Source organism: Dendrobium catenatum, unplaced genomic scaffold (genome assembly GCF_001605985.2).
Source record: "Dendrobium catenatum unplaced genomic scaffold, ASM160598v2 fragScaff_scaffold_1117, whole genome shotgun sequence".
Lineage (NCBI taxonomy): Eukaryota > Viridiplantae > Streptophyta > Magnoliopsida > Asparagales > Orchidaceae > Dendrobium > Dendrobium catenatum.
The window spans coordinates 1,572,052-1,596,258 of NW_021319579.1; the positions used below are offsets into that span (position 1 = coordinate 1,572,052).

General features: G+C 37.3%; 2 protein-coding genes across 8 annotated transcripts in view; both read right to left on the reverse strand.

Annotated features, from left to right (window-relative positions):
• The window catches only part of LOC110113769 (branched-chain-amino-acid aminotransferase-like protein 1), a 76,746-nt gene that overhangs the window by 17,462 nt on the left and 35,077 nt on the right, over positions 1-24,207 (reverse strand). For all 7 annotated transcript variants that reach the window (XM_020846453.2, XM_028698629.1, XM_020846451.2 and 4 more), the window contains 4 exons: positions 10,621-10,674; positions 10,447-10,530; positions 10,290-10,361; positions 4,304-4,384 (listed from right to left, as the gene is read on the reverse strand). In XM_020846453.2, coding sequence (XP_020702112.2) covers positions 4,304-4,384; positions 10,290-10,361; positions 10,447-10,530; positions 10,621-10,674 — 291 coding nt within the window. The remainder of the gene's footprint in view (positions 1-4,303; positions 4,385-10,289; positions 10,362-10,446; positions 10,531-10,620; positions 10,675-24,207) is intronic.
• LOC110113770 lies at positions 16,779-17,857 on the reverse strand. Its single transcript, XM_020846456.2, has one exon. The coding sequence runs from the start codon at positions 17,746-17,748 to the stop codon at positions 17,164-17,166; it is 585 nt and encodes a 194-aa protein (XP_020702115.1). The 5' UTR covers positions 17,749-17,857; the 3' UTR covers positions 16,779-17,163.

Sequence of the window (24,207 nt, forward strand, 5' to 3'; positions counted from 1 at the left end):
TCCACTAGTTCTCCTTTCATTTCACTTAAACACCCATTCTCCTCCCTTTTATGATTATATAGAAGCGCCTTGGATTAGTTAAGTACTATCTGCTGATATAAATATCAACAAATATAAAACGATGAAATATTTCATCAACAACTCCTTCCGATTGATGGACCTGAAGTTTGTAGGCTAGGCGATTAAAGCATGTATGTCAGAAAAACTTGTAATATATATGGATGAGAAAATCAGCAAGTAAATCAGAATAACAATACAGTACTTTATTTTTAGCCTTCAAAAGAGCCTTATTACTGTACAATTTAAAATGATAGCAAATGACAAGCTTGACCATTAATTGAACCAAAACATTGTTTAACAGAGATCTAGTTGGGTGCACACTAACTGTAACAGTGTTCATCTTTTTCTATAGACAATTTTAGTAATACAGTTCAGATTATTCTTCATAAGATCAGAAAGAAAAATGAGTTTCACCAAAAATTAGCAGATATTGAATGAAAAAATGAGAGAAAACCTTTGATCTATCTCTCAATATATATCTTGTATATATAGTCATTTTCCCCAATGTCACCCGCATTTTATATTTCAAGAAGATTAGGCAATAAAACTAGAATAACGAATAAGATAATCATTGAAATCTTTGATCAATGAGCATAAATATATTATTGTTCAAACTCAATATCAGACCGTTGACTGTGATCTACAACTTGAAAATTATTTATATTTATCATTAAGTTTCATCACAATATAATAGTGGTTTAGCCATTCATCAAGCATACAAAGAAAAAAAAAATGATATTATGGCAAGTAAAAGCCGATTAAAAAAGATTAGTTTTACCCATTTGTTTCACCGATCAAAGATGAAAATGCCATGGGAGAGAGAAATGAAAAATAAACTTGAACAATCATGTTAATAACAGAGAATCAATTTATTTCATGCTAAGAAGATCTAAAATGAAAGTAATTTTTTTTTAATGCAATTAATAAGAAAGTACAGAAAGCTATAGAGAGATGAGAGAGGATCTTTATATGAATTTTATTAACCTTGAAAAGGCATATGACCAAGTATCATAAAAACTGATTTGGTGCGGATCAAGGAAGAGAGGCATGTATTAAAGAGATGTTGAAGTTATTTAAAAAAGGTTAAATTTCAAAATGGGAAAATAACTAAAATAGTCCCTTAACTATTTATGAAGGACCAAAATAATCCTAAAATATATTAAAGAGTCACTTTGATCTCTCTAAGTCCTTAAAAAATAATAAAAAATAGTCCTATGGTGAAACTATTTTGATTACTCTTTAAAGAGTTGAAGGACCAAAATGATCTTTTAATATAGTTGGGAACCATTTTGGTCTTACACAGAGTCGTGGGATTGCATTTATCAATTTTGGATAGTCAAGAGACTAAATTGGGGGCATACGATACTCTGGGATTAAATTAGCCATATACAAATAATGTAGATACTATTTTAAGATTGTTAAAAAAAAAAAATGTAGTGGTGAATTGTATAATATTTAGGTGTGAAATGACCAAAGTGTTCCCAGATATAATAGGATATGTCAAGGATCAATATTAAATCCCTATTTTTTCTATTTTTGCGTTAAAGCGCTTACAACGATATTATAAGTGAGATACCTTCATGTATATTTCTTTTCCAAATGACATAATTCTAATTAGTAAGACATGCTAAAACAATTGAAAAGTTAAGACAATGAAGAAAATATTTAGAAGATATAAGGCTTAGGATTAGCAGAATAAAGTTTGTGTGATGTACAATTTTAGTAGGTGAAATATTAATCATTATCAACAAAAATTATTTGAAGATGATGATGGGTAAATTATCTTGGATCTATTATCTTGAAGAATGAGGCTGAAGATGAGGAAAAGACTTCTAGAATTAAGATTGCATGGTTAAAATGAAAACACACCTCAAGAATACCAAGCCTCCGAAGGATATCATGTAAGCTTAAAAATAAATTATATAAAATTGCAAGTATATTATTGAGATTGATCATAAAGAGCTAGTGATGGGGACATCGACAGGAGATTCCGGCGCGTTTATCAGAGACGACACCGGAGATCGACGGCCATGATGGAGAGCCTTTACTACTGATGACTGTTTGTATCTGCATTTTATATATTACGTATTTATTTTCAGTTTTTCCCATTTTACCCTTGTGGGTATTTGTTTGCTTTTGTAGCCCAAGGGGCATATTAGACTTTTGTACTTGTTGTCATTTGGAGCCTATTTATATGGCTTTTGTATCTTGTATGAGGCTAATGAATTATTGAAGGAAAGTTTGTTTTTTGCGTTCTCTTTGTGAGTTCCGTCTTGTAGATCTCTTAGTGAGTTCTTTGTTGGAGATCTCTTAGTGAGTTCTCTAGGTAATTACGTGCAACATTCTTCTTCTCCACCATATTCTACCGCAAGCAAAATCCAATAGTTGGAAGAAGCCAAACCCCTCACTAGCATCGCCACCCTTGGAGCCCCTACCCTCCGGCCACCCTAGCTCCGCCGGCCGGCCACCTTGCCGCCGGCCTCTTCCCTCTCCACCACGTCCCCACACCTCCCTCCCCTAGTTCTCATTGGAATTTGAATTTTAAAAAACAAATTCTTTCCAAATTTGGAAATTCCATTTATGGAAATTTTTTGAATGAATTCAAATTTAAATTAAATCGATTTGGATTTATTTAAAGGTTTTCCTAGTCATCGTTCATATTTGGAAACCTCCTTTCCTTCTTTCCTTAACCCCCTCTCTCTTCCTCCATACCGCCGGCCCCTATATTGGGCTCCCCATTAATTATGCAATTAACTCCTTCAGCTTATTTGAAATCCAAATTGATTTCAAATATTTTTCCCTCCCAATTGCACTAAAACTGAAATCACTTTCAGTTTTAAACCCCTCCCCTCTCTCTCTACACCGTCGGCTCCCCCTTTTGCTCCACCCAATTAATTTTCCATTAATGCTTTAATTGCATTTTAATTGGAAATCACTTTTCAAACAATTTCCCTCTCAAATCCCTTAAACTGAAATTAATTTCAATTTTCTAAAATAAACCCCATCCCTCTCCCTCTCTCTACCGCCGGCCTCCCCTCCTCCTCTCCAAGCCGCCCCTCCTCCCCTTGGGTTTCTTGTGGTGATTGCTAGTCTTCAAGTCCATGATTTATGGCGGATCCCGCCGTTGATCACAGACTCTTCTACGACATCTACGGAGACATCCACGTCCTAAGATCTCCCTTCTTCGACGTTGGATTTGGCTTCGACAATACCGTCGAGGAGTATTTGGATGGGATCCTTCCAACACTAGTGGACGCCATTGACGAACAATTTTCAGATTACACGTGGATCATTAAAGGTCATCCTCCTGCGTCACCTCCACCTCTGAGTTCCTTTTCAACAACGAAGCTCCTTGGCTCCTCCCGCCTCGTGGCAACCTCATTCCTAGCATGGACGTTCTTTCGTCGCTCAACCTAGTTTCGTAGGAAAGAGAGAGAAAGGCATCAAGGTGAACAACTCCGTATTAATTGTTGGATTCAAGTTATTAGCTTTTAACTTTACGTTCTCCTTTGTATTTGCTTAAATTGTACGGTTAATTTCCATATAATTTCTTTGTCTAAGCAAGTGGAACACAAAGAATTTTCATAACCAACTTTGATTTGACGCATGCTTTAAAAAGGGTTAAACTTCTAGTAAATTTTCTTTCATAATCTCGTGTAACTCAACTTGCATCACATCAGCTAGAGGCTTAAAGACAAATTCTTGAGGAAAATGTATATACCCTCATAAGAGGATATAACACTTTTATGAACATAAATTTTCTGCTTCATATATTGCCTAATTAGATTTGAAAATAAAAATGTAAATGTGAAGGTTAATACAAAATATTTTGTTCAAACATCATTTATCTTTAAAAATATCTCTTTTTATTTAGGAGTTAGTATCCATAATCTTTGACGAACCAATTGATATTATAGTTTGTAAATCCAAAAAAATCAGACAATATAATACCTAATGCTTTCAAAGCTATTATTTGTTCAATGGTAACTCATGCTTTGTTCTTTTCCAAAATGTTTAAGATTAAATGAATTATAAACATAATTAATTCCAATATAATTCTATTCTTTTGACAAATTGTTCGTTAAACCAAGTAAAGGTTATACATTATAAGGCTAAAAGCTGCATAAAATGTCAGGCTAGGCTTCAAACGGAACTAATATATCAGCGTGGAAGACTAACGGATTAATTAGATAAAGGATTTAACATTTTAGAAATACAACAGCCAAAAAAGAGCCTAGCTAACCTCATCTGCACTATGAAACTCTGATAAGCTGATCCGTCTTTCATGCAAAACAAACTTCTCTTTTATCACAAGATCAATAACCTACAAAATTAAAGAAGCGATGTATCAGAGACGCACAAAATATCTCAAACAATGTGAAACTAAACTACGAACTAATTCAGCATCAACATTGCACGTGAGGCCATTTAAAAATGCAACAGTGCATCGTTTTTCCACCACCTGGACGTTAAACGAGGCATTGCCAACCGTGAACCAATCAGAAGTAATTGGGGAAGCTGAAGGCGATTAAAGCATTTTCTACTACTGAAGCCTTCCAACAAAGCAATATAACAGATAATTTCTCAAATCAACAGATTTCCTTTATTCGTGATAGTAATCATCGAATCAGCTCTAATTGAAACATTTAATCGACCATAGTTTAAAGCCTCAATAATAACGATCCTTGGTGTCAGAACTTTCCGAAACTAGGCAAAAGATTTTCCTTGACTTTGATAACCATCTAACAAGGCATAGGTTGATCATCTAAATTTATTGGCGGTACTAGTTGCCAGCTTAGGAATCCATAAGACTGCAAAGTTGGCCACCATTCTTAATCAAAGGAAACCATTGTGCCTCAAGGGGAGGGAATCTCTCACAAATTTTCAGTGAAATAAATACGTGGAAGCTATAAAGTATATTAATTTATTTCCAATGTAATTAATAGTATTTATGGATAAAAATTATCAATTGTAATATTGAATTTTATCACATTAATAAAGGGGAAAGACGCCAAAGAAATACACAAAATCAAATAATTTATTTTTTCTTTATGTTATCATGGATATAGGAACAAAGAAATATGATTTTATTATTATTAGTTGTAATTTTCCCTCGTTCTAAAATCATCTCTAATACTTGTTATCCACCCCCTAACCTTAGCCACTTGTGGCTATCTGCCTCCCACCTTTTGTCCTCCACAACCTATTGTCTGCCGCCTAAACTCCGCCCCCATAACCTCTAACTACCACCGCAAGACATCTATTCAACCAAGAGTAAATCCTTTTTTTTTCTTTGAAGGGAAATGTCTTCTACATCAGAAATTATTGACCAATCAAATTGTTATAAACGAGTACTAAAACCTTCAATCTTTATTCAAATTAAATTGAAGAAATTATCAAAGGGAAAGGGAAAGTTGGGCAAACTTACTAGCCTCATACCGAGTGAAAATCATTTGAGTTTCACCACATAGATGTAGAAGTGTAATAGCCGATTTAAAACCTGATCAGCTGCCAGCCCTAACTATAGCTGCTCGAATAGGCAAAGACGGAGCCACGTCTTAGCGGGCTGAACCGGGGCCAGGGAGTTCCAAATCACATTTTGAGCGAAAGTTTGAGTTCGGGAATGAAATCATATGACTCCTCACGAAGAATAACTCCATCCTATTCGCTCATTATCGCAAAGGAAACAAAAATCGAGAGAAGAGGCAGTGAATGAGAGAAAGAAGAAGGAAGATTTGTTTGTCATTTTTCTTTTCTTTTCCATATAAATTCTTCCTTGTTACTTCATCTAAACAACGAGGTATGTTTAATTAAAGGTAAAGAAAGAGATTGGAAAGAGGATGAAGAATAAATTTGAGAGAGGAAAGGGGAGGAGATTGGAAGAACATCACTAAGGTATTCTGATTTAATTTTCTTTAAAGTAAGAGTAAATTAATTCTTGAATCTTAGAGATTCATCGTTGATTCATATAAATCCTTGTGTAGGAAATTCTTTCAAAAATTGGGAATTTGAATGCAGTAAAGAGGAAGAGAAAGAATACCAGTTTTGATGTAGAACAATCATGGAAAAATGAGATGCTTAAAGACGTTTGCACGTTTAGATGTAGAGGCAATAATAAGCAAGATCTTATGCGGAATTGAAGGATAAATTAAATATTAAAGTGGTACCTAGCTTAGGTTATCTCACATGCATAGAAGTTAAGTTCAAAAGATAGACAGCTTAATCCAACATTGCATACATGGATAGTTCCAACAATAGATTCCAATCCTAACAATAAGATTAGTCTATGAAAGATCCCTCACACAACTCTTCTAATTACTAGGCTTTAGCGGAGACGCATTAATATGATCTTCATGAAGATAATAAATTCACATTCAAGGATGTAACTATGAAGATAGCAAATCGGATGTTGAGTTTACCCAAAGACAAGAGAGATACGCACTCCTGCAGGATGATTTGAGTGTTGGGGACGACTAGGACAGCCACCATGAGCTTCTTCGCCACGGAAAGGGGCCGCGGAGAGACCGGAGCACAAATTTTTGAAGCCCACACTCGCACTTGCACTCACACTCACACTCATCCAAACATCATATTTGTAGTGAGTCTTATCAATCAATTGATGTGCAAACCCAAAATATTTCACCTTTGAGCTATTTAGAGAATTCTCACAAAATAATATTTTCAAATCTGTTGATGAAAAATTCCCCATCAACCTAAATTCAATAGCCAACTTTATTGCCCTTTTAAATATTTCCTCCTCCCATAAAATCTTTCTTACTAAGATAAATAATATGAAGATTCCAAGCACTCTCCAAGAACTTGATAGTAAGAATGAAAAATTCATAACTAAAGATATCAGAGTCATATATGTCAATAGCGCGTATCCTGGCGCACAGCGCAATGCATGTATGACAATATTTGCTTGGCACGGTCAAGTGTTTAAAATGTGCACTATTTGCACCATACATGAGCAATAGTATATGGTGCATGATACAAATAGCGCACGCAATTTTGTTAATATGTTATAAATTTTAAATTATAAATAATATTTATATATTAATATCACAATTAATTATTAATGAATTAAATATAAATTTAATAAAATATAAAAAAATGTATTTTATCTTAATAAAATTTAGGGTTTGCTTTTCTCATCACAATTTCTTCGTTGCTGGTTCGTCTTTGCATGCATCATGCTTAGTAGAGTTTTGAAAGAACCGCTCTAGGAAGCATATTCACCTCCTATGACAACAGTAGAACACGCCACCGTGAGAGGGGAGGCACTCGCAGCAAAGGTATCAATCACTCTTTTGCTTTCGTGCTCTTTGCCTGAAGTAGAGTTTGAAGAGTCGCTAAAGGAAGCAAAGAGATGACAATGTTCATGTCAAGCCAGAAGTCCGCGGGGGTGGGGTGGGGGGGCCTCACAGCGAATGTAATGATCATTCTTCCCTTACATGTGCTTCTTCAACTAAATTGTGTTCAAGTAAAATGCAGAAGGAACAAAATATAACTTTTTGTAGGATTTAATGCTATCATTTTTATTATTTGGAAGGATTTTGTCAAAATTATACTTAAATATTGATCAAAACTAATGATGTAAGTTTCTATAGGTTTTAGTTGCTGTTTTTACTATTTGGCAGGATATTAATGTTTCTTACTCAAATCAATCTATTGTTTGCTATCTAATGGTATTTTATATTAATACATTTTTTATTTAAATTTATTTTATATTTCATGCAAGGTTTAAAATTGTGTCATGTCTCTAAGGGGAACTTTGCGAAATGATGTGCTATTCCTTGCTGACAACTATGATGAAAGCCTAAAAAAAGAACTAAACATGGGAGGGAGTACAATTGCCAAAAAGTAAAATAAAAAAAAGGATGTAGGTGGGTAAACACTATCAAGAACAATGCAAATAGGATACTTGAAAGCTATAAAACTAGGCTCGCGGAAAAAGGCTTTCCTTAGACTAATGAAGTGGATTATGAAAAAGCTTTGCACGGGTTGCTAATCTAAATGTTATTCAAATACTTCTACTCTAGGGGCCAACCTCAAATAGTCATCACAATAGTTGAATAAAAAAAATACATTCTTACATGGAGAATTAGAAGAAGCTTTTATAAAATCTCCACAGGGATATAATCAAGATTTTAGTACTAACCATTTATACAAATCGAAAAAAGCTTTATACAGGCTTAAACAATTCAGAAGAGCATAGTTTGAGAGATTTATCAAATCTATGGAAAAGATTAAATAAAAACAAAGACTCGAAAATTGCACTATTTGAAGGAAAAATTAAAGTTCTCATAGTATATATGAGTATCATTATCGTAGCAGAAGATTTCAAACGAAATAAGACTATTTAAAGATCAACTATCCAAAGAATTTGAAACCAAATACTTGAGAAGACTCAATTATTTTCATATAATTGAAGTGGCCCACTCAAAGGTTGACATATTTAACTCTTAAAAAAAATGCATCCTCAATCTAATATCTATAACAAGTACGATAGGATGCAAGTCCTAAGAAGTTTTAAAAATGAATACAGCCACAAACATGGTGGTAGGGAATAGCTTAAAAGTTGACAAAATGAGGTATTAAATATTGATCAGACGCTTATCCACCTTGCCCATACAAGACTAAATATGGCATATGACTGAAGCGTTCCAAGTCAACTTACGCATAATCTTAGATAAGGCATCATACAAAACTCTTCAATACCTCAGAGCAACACCATGAAAAGGAATCTTATTTAAAAGAAATAAAAGGCTCAGTTCAAAAGCATACACTAACGTTAATTGGGTAGGATGCCTTACATAGAAGGCCTACTACTAATTGCTGCATTTTCCTATGTGGATTTCTAATCAATTAAAAAAAACAAGAAGCAATAAGTGAATGCCAAGTCTAACATCGAAGCTAAATTATGGGCAATGATCTAAAGGATTTGTGAATTACTACAACAACATCAAGCCTTTATCCTACTACGTTGGGTCGGCTACATGAATCCTTTTTCTCCATTGTGTCTTATTAAGTATCAAATTCTCATTTAGATCTAATAAAGAAATGACATTTCTAATATTTTCTAGCCAAGTCTTTGTAGGTCTATCTCCACCCTTCTTAATATAGGTCAAATCTAATACATCTACTCTCCTAACCGGGTCATTGGAAGGCCGTCGTTTTATGTGACTAAACAATCTAAGATGACCCTCTCTAATCTTATCATTCACTGGAGCTACTCCAACCTTTTCACATATATGCTCGTTTCGTATCCTATCTCTAAGAGTAAAGCCACTCATCCACCTGAGCATCCTCATCTCTGCAATACTTAACTTAATATTATGCTTCTCTTTTAATGGCCAACATTCTGCGCCATAAAGTATTGTAGTTCTAACCACCATCTTACAGAATTTTCCCTTAAATTTGTGTGGTACTTTTCTATCACACAACATGTGAAAACCCGAAAAAATGCCGTTTTAGACCTCGCACGCTTTTCAAAGCGCCCGACGTATTCAAGATGAGTTAGAATAAAATGAGAATATACTATGAAGTTATACTGAGATAACATATCAACCATCAAAATTAACATGACCAAATCAAATATATAGAAATCAATCTGACATTATATCAAAGAAAAATTAAAGAGAACTAATATATATCTCATATTTCCAAAGAGACGAGCAATTGGTAGACATTCTAAACAAAGGATTACCAAGCTCTACATTTAAAAATATCACCTCCAAGTTAGGTATGGAAAAAAAATCTGCTTTGCAACTAGAGGAGTATTGGCAGTGTCAGGGGCCAACTTAGCAATCAGACAGGACTGCAAAGCTAACCGCCCATCTAGCCATCCATCGATTGCGAATTGTGGGATTTAAGGAGAGACATAATCCCTCTCAGAGTTTTAAAAAAACAAATGTGAGCACGGTGTAGAATAAATTTCTTTATTTATAATGTAATTAGTAGTTTTCATGAGTTGAACAAATCAATTGAAATCAAGAATCCTACGCATAATTAAAGGAGCAAGACCCCCAATGAAATACACATAAATTCAAATCATTTCTCCTCTCTTCAAAATTCATGTCAGCAAATTATATTGGGGACATTGAAAGGAATCCGTCTCTATAAGGAGCTCAAAGTTTAAGCATATAGTCGGATTTACCTGTATTGGTGTCAATTTTGTTCTTAGAAGAGCCTAAGAGAAATAAATAAATAAATATAAAGATACATACAGTTGCTCGAGTTATTCCAGGAAGGCAATAATCAGCATGCGGTGTTGATACAATTCCTTTCTTAACCATGAACTGCAAAGACATATGACTTGAGATGTTAATCAGATTTTGAAGGTCTGATGGTTCCTCACAAGAAACTTATATCATAGTGCCTCACAATGTTTGTAGCATTAGTTTCAGACACGAAGCCATCTTTATCAAGCATGATTGCATCATCTGCCTGAGCAAGGTTACCTTCAACCTGCAGTTTCATATGATCTAGGTATAACACAAAGAAAAATAAGCGAAATAAATTGAAGTTCTACAAAAATATATGGGCACTAAAGACAACCTTCGCCAATATATTGTTGATGAGATTGTTATGGTGGATTTTTGAATCTATACTCTGCAATATTGTAATAAAAAAAAATAAATGAATAAAGTCAAATAGGACGTTAAAATTTTTTTGAAGACTTTAAATGAAAGATTACATCAAGGTGAAATGTAATTCTTGCATGGATATGAACAGAGACGATGCCAGCTCACACAAGCACTATTAAAGCAAATTAATATGTTGTTAGTTGGTATTGCAAGAAAGAGATACAAACGTGGGAGTAGCAGCAAACCACATGAGATCCTTATCCCCTTTACTACCTTTTAATTATTTTTGAGTAGGGAATGTGTAGCTTCAAAGAATTCACATCTAAATCAAGAGAAGGGATATCAAGAGGACCGCCCAACAGGGATAGGCATTGCCCCGGTTGATGAGGTATGTTTTTGGTCTTCGTAGCAAGGCTTTCACCCAAAGCTATTAATAAGTTTACTAGCTCTTTGATAGTTAGCAAGTGAAAGTGTGATCAAATAAGCTACTAACGCTGATTTGAAGGTTAAATAACTTAATCCAGTAATTTAAGTTAGCCTACCAACTCAGTCAACATTGTCCTATGTTGTCTCCTAATTAAACTTATTTGCCTAATCCTTAATTCCTCTCTGCTGCATAACCAACAAACCAGCCTGTTCCTATCCATCTCGCTTCCCCAATCCTGTTACTCATCCCATGGAAATCACCCTCTCCCTCAATCATTAAAGCGACCTCTATCAGCTATTGAAGGTCATCCATAGCACTTTCTTTGAATGCTATTATGTTTTATTTTCATGAAAATTGTATCCTCTATTTTTAAGCAATTTTATTTAATTTCAAGAATTTTATTTTAACTTTCCACTTTTTATGTTTAAGTATTTCTTTATTTGGAAATATTAAACCAATGTTTTGATGCGATCAAAAAATATAGGGGACCATATATTTTTTTATCACGAAAGAGAAGACGGACTTCTACGGACGAAATTGACTAAGGACTTCTACGGATGAAATTGACTAAGGACTTCTACGGAAGAAATTGACTAAGGACGAGAAAAGGGACGAACAAACTCTTACATTTCAAATTTGACATAAATAAAAACTTACAAACTAGACTCCAAATAAAATGACGACACCCTAAAGTTGCTGCACTTGGAGAAGAAGGATACAGATGGAGTGGCACTTACGGAGAGACGAAAGAGGTTAGAAGCCCGAGAAGAAAGGTTGGAAAGAGCCCGCAGGATTTCCGGAGGGGATGAGAAAGAAGGGTGGAAAGAGCCCGCAGGATTTCCAAAGCAAACCCGCAGGTTAAAGCTTCCAAAAATAACTTATCATTCAACTATCTTTCAAACATAAACAATCCCCCATATATATAGGTATGAAAGGGAATACAAAGAGACACCTAATAAATTCCCATAGGAATTCTAAACATCACAGTTAATTAAAACACTAATGCTTTGCATGAAAAAACATCCCAAGCCAAGGAACCAAAGAGGCAACCGCGGGAGCCAAGGAGGCCGCACGGATCCAAGGAGTCACGGTCACGGAAAGGAGCCCAAGCACGGAAATCCAACAGCCGGCCGGAATCCTAAGGGGCAAAAGCACAAAATACTAAAGGCCATGGTGGAATTCAAGGAGCCACCATGAAAAAAAGCAAATCTTGGAATTCCAAAAGCAGGTTTGGAATTCCAAGAGACCTACATAATTAAAAACATAAAAAGCATAAAAAAGTACATTAATTAAAGATAATAAATGAACTAAAATGTTAGCTAATAATGAGCTAACCCTTAGTTCAATAAATGAACTAAAGACCAGCTCATAAATGAGCTAAAAATTCAGCTCAATTTTATTTGAGCTAGTAGACTCAAGGGAAGCCAAAATTCATATTATTTTGGACATGGGTTGACCCCCCTTTGCCTACATCATGTTTTGAGGGCATATGCCCACCCTAAGGTAAAATGGCATGACCAATGCATTTTCCTTTCAAAAATTTGTATTGGAAGTGGTAATTGACAAACTGAGTTGTCAAACATTGGATTTGATGTTCAGGACGACAAATGGTATTAGTGAAGCTTCAAATTGATAAAAAATAGAGACTATACTAGCTTCCTTGAACCATAAGAAGGGAGCTAAATAAACACCTACAGTTGTATTGAGAACGTAGTTTTAGATATTGGTTCTAAATATGTGCGTCACACATTTTGATTGATCATGAAAAGGTTATGATCAGTAGTACAAGAATTGATTTGATGGAAATTAAGAAAAAAAGCTTGGCATTAAAGACATATTTAAGTTAGTAAAGTTATATATGATGAAGCAACAAATATTAGTAGTTATTGAGTAAACAAAGAGTTCCCAATTATAGCAAAATTATATTAAAAAACAGCATTAAACCAGCATCTTTGGTATTATTATGAAGATACCTACAAACGATATTCAAAGTGATGATATGATACAAGTTGGAATTCATGGATAAAATTCTCTGGTGGAACCACCAAGCAAGTTCGGGTTTGAAGAATTTGGTTTTCTGTGCAAGAAGAGCTATTGGTCTGTGATAGGAAATACTTGGTTTCAAGTAATTCCTAGCCAAAACTGAAATAGAACAAGGAGAAAAACTGCTGTTTTCAGCAGCGAACAGCAGTTTTACACAAGAAAACAGTGCGAGATCACGGGAAAACTGAAAGCAAACGCAAGCAAAGGCTTGTATTTTACTAGTAGACGAATAAAATAGCAAAGATACAATTTGTTATTCAATCCGAGAGGAAGAACAACTCTCCAATCTCCGGCAAAGCCAAGAGCCCAAAGCAAGAAACCCTAGATCTCAAATTCTCATTCAAATTCAAGATAACCCTCTCCCTCCTATTCCCCTAATTATCATTAAAGGAGGATTACAATTTACCTAATTACCCTTTTCATTCAAATTTTCCCCCCAAATTATTGCATTAAGCCCATGATGGGGCCCACATGAGTCCCCCCCCCCCCCCCTCCTGCTTCTTCATGATCTGTTGGGCCCTCATCAGATGCTTCTTTAATTCTTCCAGCACCTTGTCCCTTTCCTCCAGGTACTGCTCAACTGAAGAGACCGGTGTACTTCCTTTCCCATAGTGCACTAAGTGTGGGGGATCTCTTCCATAAAGCACTCTAAAAGAGGTCATCTGAGAGGCAGAATGGTGCGTCGTATTGTACCAATATTCAGCCCAAGGCAGCCACTTTGCCCACATCTGCAGAGTCTCCGACACAAAACACCTCAAGTAAGTCTCCACACTTCGGTTCACCACTTCCGTCTGCCCGTATGTCTGCGGATGGTAGGAGGTGCTTCTCTTGAGGATAGTGCCCTGCAATCGGAACAACTCCTTCCAAAATTGACTAAGGAATACCTTGTCTCGATCCGTCACTATCAATTCTGGAACCCCATGCAGTCTAACAACCTCCCTGATAAATATTGCTGCCACTGTCACTGCGGTGTAGGGATGTCGTAAGAGGATGAAGTGTGCATATTTACTAAGTCTGTCCACCACCACCATGATGACAGTGTATCCTTCAGACTGTGGTAATCCGTCAATGAAGTCCATGGACACTTCCTCCCAAACTTTGTTTGGAAGTGTCAATGGTTGTAACAGCCCTCCTGGCGTCATGGCCATGTATTTGTTCCTCTGGCACACTTCACACCTCGCCACCAGCTCCTCCACATCTTTATGCATCCCTTTCCAATAGAGTTCTGCTGCTAGCCTCTTGTATGTCTTCTGAACTCCTGAGTGGCCTCCCATCGCGCTACCGTGGAACTTCTGCAACAAGTTGGGGATGTGAATGGAGGTTCGTGGCATGACAAACCTCCCCTGATACAATAGTCTCTCCCCCTCAAGGCAGTATCCCGGATGGCTACTCTTATCCTTCCTTAGATCCTCCCTGATCTTTCCCAATTTCTCATTTAACATGCTTTCTTCCTTGATGGCTCCCCAGTCGACCATCAAGGGTACAAACAGAGCTAACTCCTGGAGTTCCCCCACACATCTGGATAGAGCGTCGGCTGCATTGTTCTCCAAACCAGACTTATACTGGATCTCAAAATCATAGCCTAGTAGTTTGGATAACCACCTCTGATGCTCTTCAGTCACCATCCTTTGTTCTAGCAAATACTTCAAGCTCCTCTGATCAGTCCGCACGATGAAGTGGCTTCCCAAGAGATACGGCCGCCATTTTTGAATAGCCAAGACGATGGCCATCAGTTATCTTTCATACACTGACTTCAATCTAGCCCTGGCTGAAAGCACTTGACTGAAGTATGCCACTGGCCTGTGATTCTGCATCAACGCTGCACCTAGCCCATATCCTGATGCATCCGTCTCTACTACAAAGACCTGACCAACGTCTGGAAGGGCTAGAACAGGAACCGTCGTCATGGCTTCTTTTAACCTCTCGAACGCCTGGGTGGCTGCCTCTCCCCAGCAAAAATTGTCTTTCTTTAGCTGCTTAGTCAGGGGCCATGGAATGGTACCGTACCCCTTTACAAACTTCCTGTAATATCCCGTCAATCCTAGGAATCCCCTCAACTCTCTGAGGTTCCTAGGTAGTGGCCATTTCTGCATTGCCTCAATTTTAGTTTGATCCGCTGCCACTCCCTCTTGGGAAATCACATGTCTCAAGTACTCCACACTCGCTTGAGCAAAACTGCACTTCTTCAAGTTGACTTTCAACTGATGCTCCTGAAGCACTTCCACTACCACCCTCAAATGTTCCAAGTGCTCCTCCACAGTCCTGTTGTACACCAGGATGTCATCGAAAAAGATCAGGACAAACTTCCTGAGGTGCTGCTTGAATACCCGATTCATCAAGGATTGAAAGGTTGCAGGAGCGTTAGTCAACCCAAAGGGCATTACCAGGAATTCATAATGCCCTTCATGTGTCCTGAACGCTGTCTTTGGAACATCAGCCTCCCTCATTCTGATCTGGAGGTATCTGGATTTTAAATCCAGCTTAGAGAACATCACTGCACCATGTAGCTCATCTAACAGCTCATCAATCACAGGGATTGGGAACTTTTCTGGTACAGTGCCCTTATTCAGAGCCCTGTAATCTACACAAAATCTCCAACTCCCATCCTTCTTCTTGACCAGAAGGACAGGACTAGAAAAAGGGCTGTTGCTGGGTCTGATAATCTCCGCCTCCAGCATTTCCCGGATCAGGTTTTCAATCTCATCTTTCTGGATCTGTGGATAGCGGTAAGGACGGACACTGATCAGGGTCTCACCTTCTTTCAAATTAATGGCATGCTCCAACTCTCTCTGAGGAGGTAAACCCTGGGGCGGGTGAAATACCCCGCTGAACTGGTGTATGAGCGGCTGTACTGCAGAGGGAACATTGCCTTCCTCCTCCAATCTGACCCTTTCCAGGCGGTGCAACTCTACTAAGTAGCCTCCCCCCTCTTCCTGAATGGTTCTAATGAGGGATTTGAGAGAAACCCCTGCCTTAGTCAGTCCGGAATCACCCTGAATCGTCCTCTTTCTGCCCCCAACCACCAACTCGATCCTCAGTGTACCCCAATTGATTTTGGTTTCCCCCAAGGTCTGCAGCCACTTCATCCCAAGGATGACATCCGTACTCCCCAATTCCAAGGGAAGGAAGTCTTCCTTTACATGGATCCCTTGGATCTTCAGTACTACTCCTCGACAGACTCCTCGACCCATCTCCACCTTCCCGGATCCCATCATTACCCCGTAACCTCCGGTATCCACTAGCTCCATCCCCAATACATCCACAATCTGGGTGGAAATGAAATTGTGTGTTGCTCCACTGTCTATCAACACCACAACCTCACGATTAGAGATCTCTCCTTTCACCTTCATAGTGTGGCTCGAAGTGAGTCCCACTACTGAGTTCAGAGAGACTTCTACTACGTCCAGATGCAACTTCTCCTCCTCCACCTCAGGGTCATTCCCACCTCCCTCTTCGTCTTCCTCATCTTCACAAACGAGGAGAAACTGAAGAGATCGGTCTTTGCACCTATGCCCCGGCATGTACTTCTCATCACACCTGAAGCACCCCCCTTTTGCTCTTTTCTCCTGCAGTTCCTTCTCAGTCAGCTTTTTGAAATGTCCACTGTTACCTCCTCCTCCCATCTTCTCCTTGGGTGCTTCCTTTATGCTCCCAGGGCTGACTTCGATATATGATCCAGCCTACTAGCCAGATACCCAAACCTCTCCTGGTAATCTGCCACTGTGCCTTCCTGGATAAGGGCAAAGAATTGCTCATAAAAGTCTCCTTGCCCATCGGTTCGGAAACGCTCTAGTAAGCATTCTTTAAACTCTCGCCAGCTCCGGATAGGCTCCCGTCTGTCACGCCATTGATACCAGGCTAAGGCTTTCCCCTCCAAGTACATCCCTGCCGCTGTTAATTTCTCTTCTTCCGTCAACCCATTGACGGCAAAATATCGCTCCACCTTGTATATCCATCTATGGCCATCTTCCCCCTCGAAAACGGGCATCTTCAATTTTCTCACCTTGGGATCTCCCCGGTATCCTCCATAGCCTCTCATTCCTCTCAGAGGAGGCGCTCCCCAATTGTCCCGATCGTCCCTCCGACGAATATACTCGAACCCCTCTTCATACTCTCCTCCCCTTCCTTCAACATCATCACCTCGCACTGAATACCTTCAAATTCAGCACCTCGACGATGACGTTCCTCCCTTCTTCCTTCAAAATCTCCCCCTCGACGCTGAATTCTTTCGAATTCAGCACCTCGGCGATGAGATCCCTCTCTCCTCCCACCAAAATCAGCCCCCCTTCTGTCATATCCCATGCTCATCTCTTCCCTCGACAGAGGCTCTAGAGGAGGCATGTCGTTCTCTTCCTCTAGGATCTTTACCTCCGAATTTCTCCTCCCCCGCAAGGGGTTTGGATTTCCTCCCATGCCATGGCCGTCGGTGGTCTCTCTTACTTCCGATATCACCGGATTGGTTTTCATCTCAAGCAGTTTCTTCATCATTGCCTCCATTGTAGTGAACTTCCCCTCCAACCTTTCATTGTTGGAGATGATTTGGTTTTGAAAGTTGAAGAATCTTTCCTCCAAATCGGCTTTCAATTGGCCGACTTCGCCTTCCAAGACGTCAACCTTCTTTCCGGCCATCGTTCTTCCCAACGGATCTAAAAAAATATCACTTCCGGAAGCCAAAAGCTAGCTGAAAAAAAGATTTCAGCCGCCTAAGGTCCCAAAAATGATGCTCTGATACCAATTTGATAGGAAATACTTAGTTTCAAGTAATTCCTAGCCAAAACTGAAATAGAACAAGGAGAAAAACTGCTGTTTTCAGCAGTGAACAGCAGTTTTACACAAGAAAACAGTGCGAGATCACGGGAAAACTGAAAGCAAAGGCTTGTATTTTACTAGTAGACGAATAAAATAGCAAAGATACAATTTGTTCTTCAATACGAGAGGAAGAACAACTCTCCAATCTCGGACTACGCCAAGAGCCCAAAGCAAGAAACCCTAGATCTCAAATTCTCATTCAAATTCAAGATAACCCTCTCTCCCTCCTTTTCCCCCTAATTATCATTAAAGGAGGATTACAATTTACCTAATTACCCTTTTCATTCAAAATTTCCCCCCAAATTATTGCATTAAGCCCATGATGGGCCCACATGAGTCCCCCCCCCTGCTGTGTTTGCCGCCTGGAGTAAACCAGGACCGGTCCAGCCTGCCCAGGAGGGGCCAGCGGCATATCAGTCTGCAGTTAGGTTTTCCAATTAGCTCTCACCCTCAATTGATGGATTACACTTTTAAGTCCTAGCCAAAAACACAATTTGTAACATTTTTTTGTGCTAGCACGTTTATCTCGTCCATCGCTTGTTACTACATATTCCTGTATGGAATTGGAAGAAGCCAAGAAAGAGATACACTTAAAAAAAAAGGTAGAAGAGTTGGCAATAAAGTTACACTAGTTTTATGTTGGCAATAAAGTAAGAACAGTTTTGTAAAAATGCTGAAATGCATCCAAGGGAGAGGGCTTAGTAATTTTTGTCAAAAGTGGAAAAAGAGCATAAGAGGTATTAGTTCAAAAACAATTTACTATAATCGCACATTCTGCAAGAGAATGGAGTTCTGAAGACTTTAAATCAACAAAGCTTTTCTTCATTAAAAAAAGAATTACAAACTCTAACCCATGCCTAAAGCCTATGGCTGACCTCCACATATATAATGAAGGCAATGGTTATGAGTATATGAAAAGACAAGCTTCAATAAAGATAGATGATCCTTCAATAAAAATGCATGAATATATTAACGAGAAGACACAGATTTAATATTAAAACATGCATGAATGTAATTTTTTATAAAGGGGAAATGAGAATGTCAAGGTTATCATATGACAAAAGACATTTCAAAACTAGATTGTTATAGATCTTCAGACCATGCATCTCTTTTTGAGAAGAAAATTCACTTCAAATAATTCATTTAATGAAGAGATGGGGAAAGAACTTCTTATGCTCTTGATTGTAACATTTGGAGGCATAAGATTTTTCCCCTTTATGCCGATGTTGTATGCTGCCTTTACATCCTCGCGAGTGATTTAAGTCTTCTTCTATGGTATCACGTCTTCTTTCAATACTTTCTCTTATCCTAACTTTAAGACAACAAGTGGAGAGAAACTAATTTTGGTTCATCATCTAGCAAAGATGACTTGAATGACGTATGGTTCTCCAAATGTACCAAGAAGCAGATCACATGCAAGCAAGAAGGTTCAATTAATATGCATTATAATATATCTTTTTTATTATATGGGATGGACAATACCACATTGATTTCAGTTTGTGCCCCTCTCATTAGAGGTACTCGTTGCCGACATGGAGCGAATGAGATCCCCTCTTCATATTTCCCGTTAATTCAAGGACAATTATGAGAACTCTTGTAGCTTGCAATATTTACACAGTTACTTATCTACCTCATGCATTTGTCAAATTCCCTTGAGAAATCATCGAGTTTTCTAGGACCAATGCCTTCTTGAGAAATTGTAAATGTTGATTCAATGATGAACTACATTCTAAACAGTCTTCCAAGAAAATAACCCAAGCATTCTTTGAATGGAGCTCGATTGGTGAATGCATGCATAGAATAATTGAAAAAAAACTGGATATATAACAGGCTCTCATCCCATATATTTGGATAGTATGAGGTGAAGCTCTCAAAAGATGCACCATAGCAATTGACAACATTGGTTTGGCCATTGAATTGTGGATGGAAGACAATATTTCTCTTTAAAATGGTGTCCATTATGGCCCAAAAAGACTACCAAAAGCTGGTTAAGAAGTGAAAGTCATATTTGGAGATTAAAGATTTTGGGAGCTGGCCCAAACTCTGTGAAAGAATCAAATTTCCACATCCTTATTAGTGATTGTTTGCAAATTGTGAGGATGATCCTGTTGGAAAATATTTCCACCACAGCAAACACATAGTTATGACCCTTATGAGTTGTTGGTTAACCTCCAAGGAAATTCAAGAAAATGCTGTCCAAGGTTGAGCTGGACCTAGCAAAGGGTTGAGAGTCCTTGTTTCCGATTAGAGGACTTTGAAGTATGATTGAGAATACAACCTCAGATGAATCTGGCCACATTAAAGTGCATATGAAGTCAATACACATAGTGCTACCAGTTTAGAAGTGTTTTTTTTTAAATACCAAAAATGCACAACCCCCTTAAATGTATGTGCCTACCTTATCCACTTCAAGTTGTAATCATCTTTGGGAATATTAAGTTGTGCTCTATTAAAAAGTAGTGTTTCTTTGTTAGTGAACCCTTTATGCCTCTACTAAAACATGTTTGAAGTCAATATCATTTTTTATTAAAATAACATATTCCACATGAAAGGTTATTTGGACTCTCATGATGAAGGAAAGCATGATTGATGGTTAGGAAAGCATATCCATCTGTTTTATTGTGATGCATTTCTTGTATTTGATGATGAATAAAATAATTACAAGCCACCCAATTCACATGAAAGGCTAGTCAAAGCTTCTATTGCGTCTAGAGGTGTTGGCATCACTTTCATGTGATTCCGTTTTACTGCCAAATGCTTTGGCTTGCCAAGTCTAGGCAACATATACACCTAGTCAAGACAAGTATGACCCAAACTACATCATGTTTCAACTTTGCTTATAGCTCAAGTATCATAAAACCATGGTTAAGCTAAATCTTTGTCGCTCATTTGTCTAGCTACATTGGGCAAGATACCAAATATATCCAGCTGAATTGGAAATATGGCATCATAACCATAATCCCTAGCTTGATTAACCCTACCACAAATAAATATTATTAGTGTTAATTAAAGCAATTATCACTGGTATCATATATACCAAGATGATCTTTTTAAAGCTTGGAATCTATCCTTATTTTACCTTGACTTGGTTCAAGGTTCACTCAACTCTAGAACAGATTCAAAAGCTCTATCTAGCTAACCTATTGAGCAATATAAGGCTTGCCTTCGATCAATCAAGAACATTATAGATCGATTTATTCCATGACAATTCACTGAGGTTCTCTTTAGTTTACTTCTTCAGGCCGACAAGCCCTTACCAGATTTAAATACTAGGCTAACTACAACCCAACCTAAGTTTAAACATGGACACAAAAGACAAACTTAAGTGGGAATGCCTCATAGGATCCAAAATCATCCTATGGACCCCTTAGGTTAACCAAAATTTGACATATGACTTAAGCCTTAGTTAGGTTCATTCAAATCTAACCTAAGTCTTGGATAGGTGAATTGGTGAAACCAAAGCTTAGGATTTCATCTAAGTTATCCAACTAAACTCTAATGGGGTTTACAAACATATTGGGTTGGCTTTGAGTCATCCTAAACCCTAGATTTGACAAATGGCTAACCTAAACCCAAGCTACCCTATATTGAGCCAATGGTCCAATTAGGAGCCTAATCCACCTAAGTTTTTAAGGAATAAAAAACTAATTAACCTAGAATATCCAATGGACTAAACTAACATGCCCTTGAACCCCAGCCAACCAAAGCTTAATTAGACTTAACCAATAGACCCAACAAAAATCAGCCTAAAACTAACTAACCCACTACCACTAGCCAATTTAGTTCTAATAAGACAAATTACTTTTCTTTAAGAACATGATAGCTTCCCACCTGCTCTTGGCTTGCTGCTAATGTCACAATCGACCAAGATACCATCACTGACCACTGGGCTGGCTATGACAAGCTAAACCTAAGGAAATGGGTCAAGTAAGAAGGAGAAAGTAATAAGAAACCCAAGGCTCAATTGAGCTTACCATTCCCTAATTCCATCCCCTCTCATTTCATATGAAACTTCTCCTCCATTACCATCAAAAACATCAACTGCCAAATTAAGCTCATCAGAACTCCATTGATACACTGGTCTGGACAATCCCAAACCAAGCTGAGGCTTGCTAAAGATTCCTAAAGTCAAAGGAAATATGTTGGATCAAATTCGAGCTCTGAAACCACTAGGATAAGGTATAACGCTTAAAACCTAGGCCTGTTTAGTGTCATAATCATCAGCTACATGCAATACAACAAGCAAATTTAATTACACCCTGCGGCTAGCCTCACTTAGCTGAGCGATATAGATTTTCAAATTTCTATTATTTTTTCAAATTGGCATTAGGGTCGTTGGAGCTTAGAGATGAACTATGGATTGTTTGATCTTGATCTAAAGACCACAGTTAAACATAAGTTTGATATTTTAAGTGCATTGTTAACTCAATCATTCATCATCCAACCAGAGTATTGACCTATGTATATGTTCAACACTATATTCAAACAAATGCGATGAGAATAACGATTAATTGATGCAATGTCACAAGTAGCAAGTTCAAAATACCTTGACCATGATCGAAACAACTCAAATGTCGCCCATTTGAAAAATGGATTACCTTGGCATGTTAGGAACACTAAAATTATCAAAACAAATGGCCTTTAACCGCCAGCAACCACTCTGAGATCCCCTCTTTCTTCATTAACAACCTTATCTCTCCCTCGATACACACAACCTACCTCGACCCCTCTCAACCCAAGCCATCGTTGGCGAACAACCCTGCCTTTTCAAACCTCATTCTCATCCTCTCTAGCCTTGCTACAACCCAACCTCAACACCCTAGTTCCTCCTTAGTAGACACCTCAAAACAACTCCAAGAAATCGGTGACGACATCTCCCATCCTCCTCTCCCTCTATTTGACTACAAGCTGTCAAGCAAGCTCCCTTCCCAAACCATCTCCTCCAACCACCCCAAGCCAAGGCCAACTACTCACTTCTCTCTACCGTTTACTCTCTCCTCTCCTCTATATCTTTCTCCTCACTCTCTCTTCGTCTTTCTCTCTCTATATATATATTTTCATATAAGGAAAAGAATCGGATGCTAGCTGGAGGAAGGAGAAGGAATCTAGGGCTTGAGAGGTAAAGTCTGCTTTTTCGTAATTTTCTTTGTTGAATTGACTGTGAATAAGAGTTAAGAAGCTTGATATTTATATGAAAAACGATTATTTTGAGGATAAATTGAAATTTAACTATTTCAAGAATTATAATTCAATTTTTACGTGAAAAATCTATTATTTACGTAGTGTTCAAATGAAAGAGGCATCAGGATGTTGATGGCGGGACAATTTATCTGGGAATTGATCATCAATCTCAATTAAGTAAGATATGCAAATTTAATTTTAAAAATTAAATTGATAACAAGTTAATTTCAGTAACTATCTTTTATGAAAATTCGATCACTACTAGCCATTTTTTTTAAATCTGAATATCTTCTATTAAGTTTATTTTGCTTAATTTTAAAAATACATATATAAAATTATAAGATAAAAATGAGATGTATACACTGAGATATTTGAATAATTAAATTTAATAAAAGGTGTTTAAAAAACAATCATATATATGGATGGACTAGTCATATGACAAATGTACATATAGGATGAGGCGAGCCTCCTGAGAGGACAAAGGGTCCTCCGGTTAACATTTGTATGTTAAATTCACAAGTAGAGCAACAAAGGTGGGCCCATAGGGAGGCTAAAGGGTCTTAGGCACATAGATTTCGAGTTTATAGTAGCTAAATGAACCACTTCCATATGCATGATACATTTTAAAGCTCACATAAGAACTTTATAAGATATATGTACTTAATAAAAGAAGTTCATAGATGATTAGCTAATAGTTTTATGAAATATGATCAATGTCTAAAATTTTAATGTTTTCTCTAAAATTTATTTCAAATTAAATATTTTGATCATGAAGGATATCAAATGTTAATTCAGGTATTCCATGTACAAGGACTTAATGTAAAATATAAGACTACCATACAAATATAAAGTAAAATTTCATTATAATTACTTTCGATTTTTAAATTATTCATCTTGTTGAATTTTCCTTATACCATTTTATGTTAAACATTATTTCAGGTAAAGGAAAAGGACAAGGTAGAACCCAAATAAGAATAAAGTTTTGATATTTTGAGTGTACAATTTTGTTGTATGATAGAGTTTTTGCACGTATGATTATTATGATTTATATAATTTTTTTATTGATGATATATTAAGAATCCTAAATTATTTTAGCAG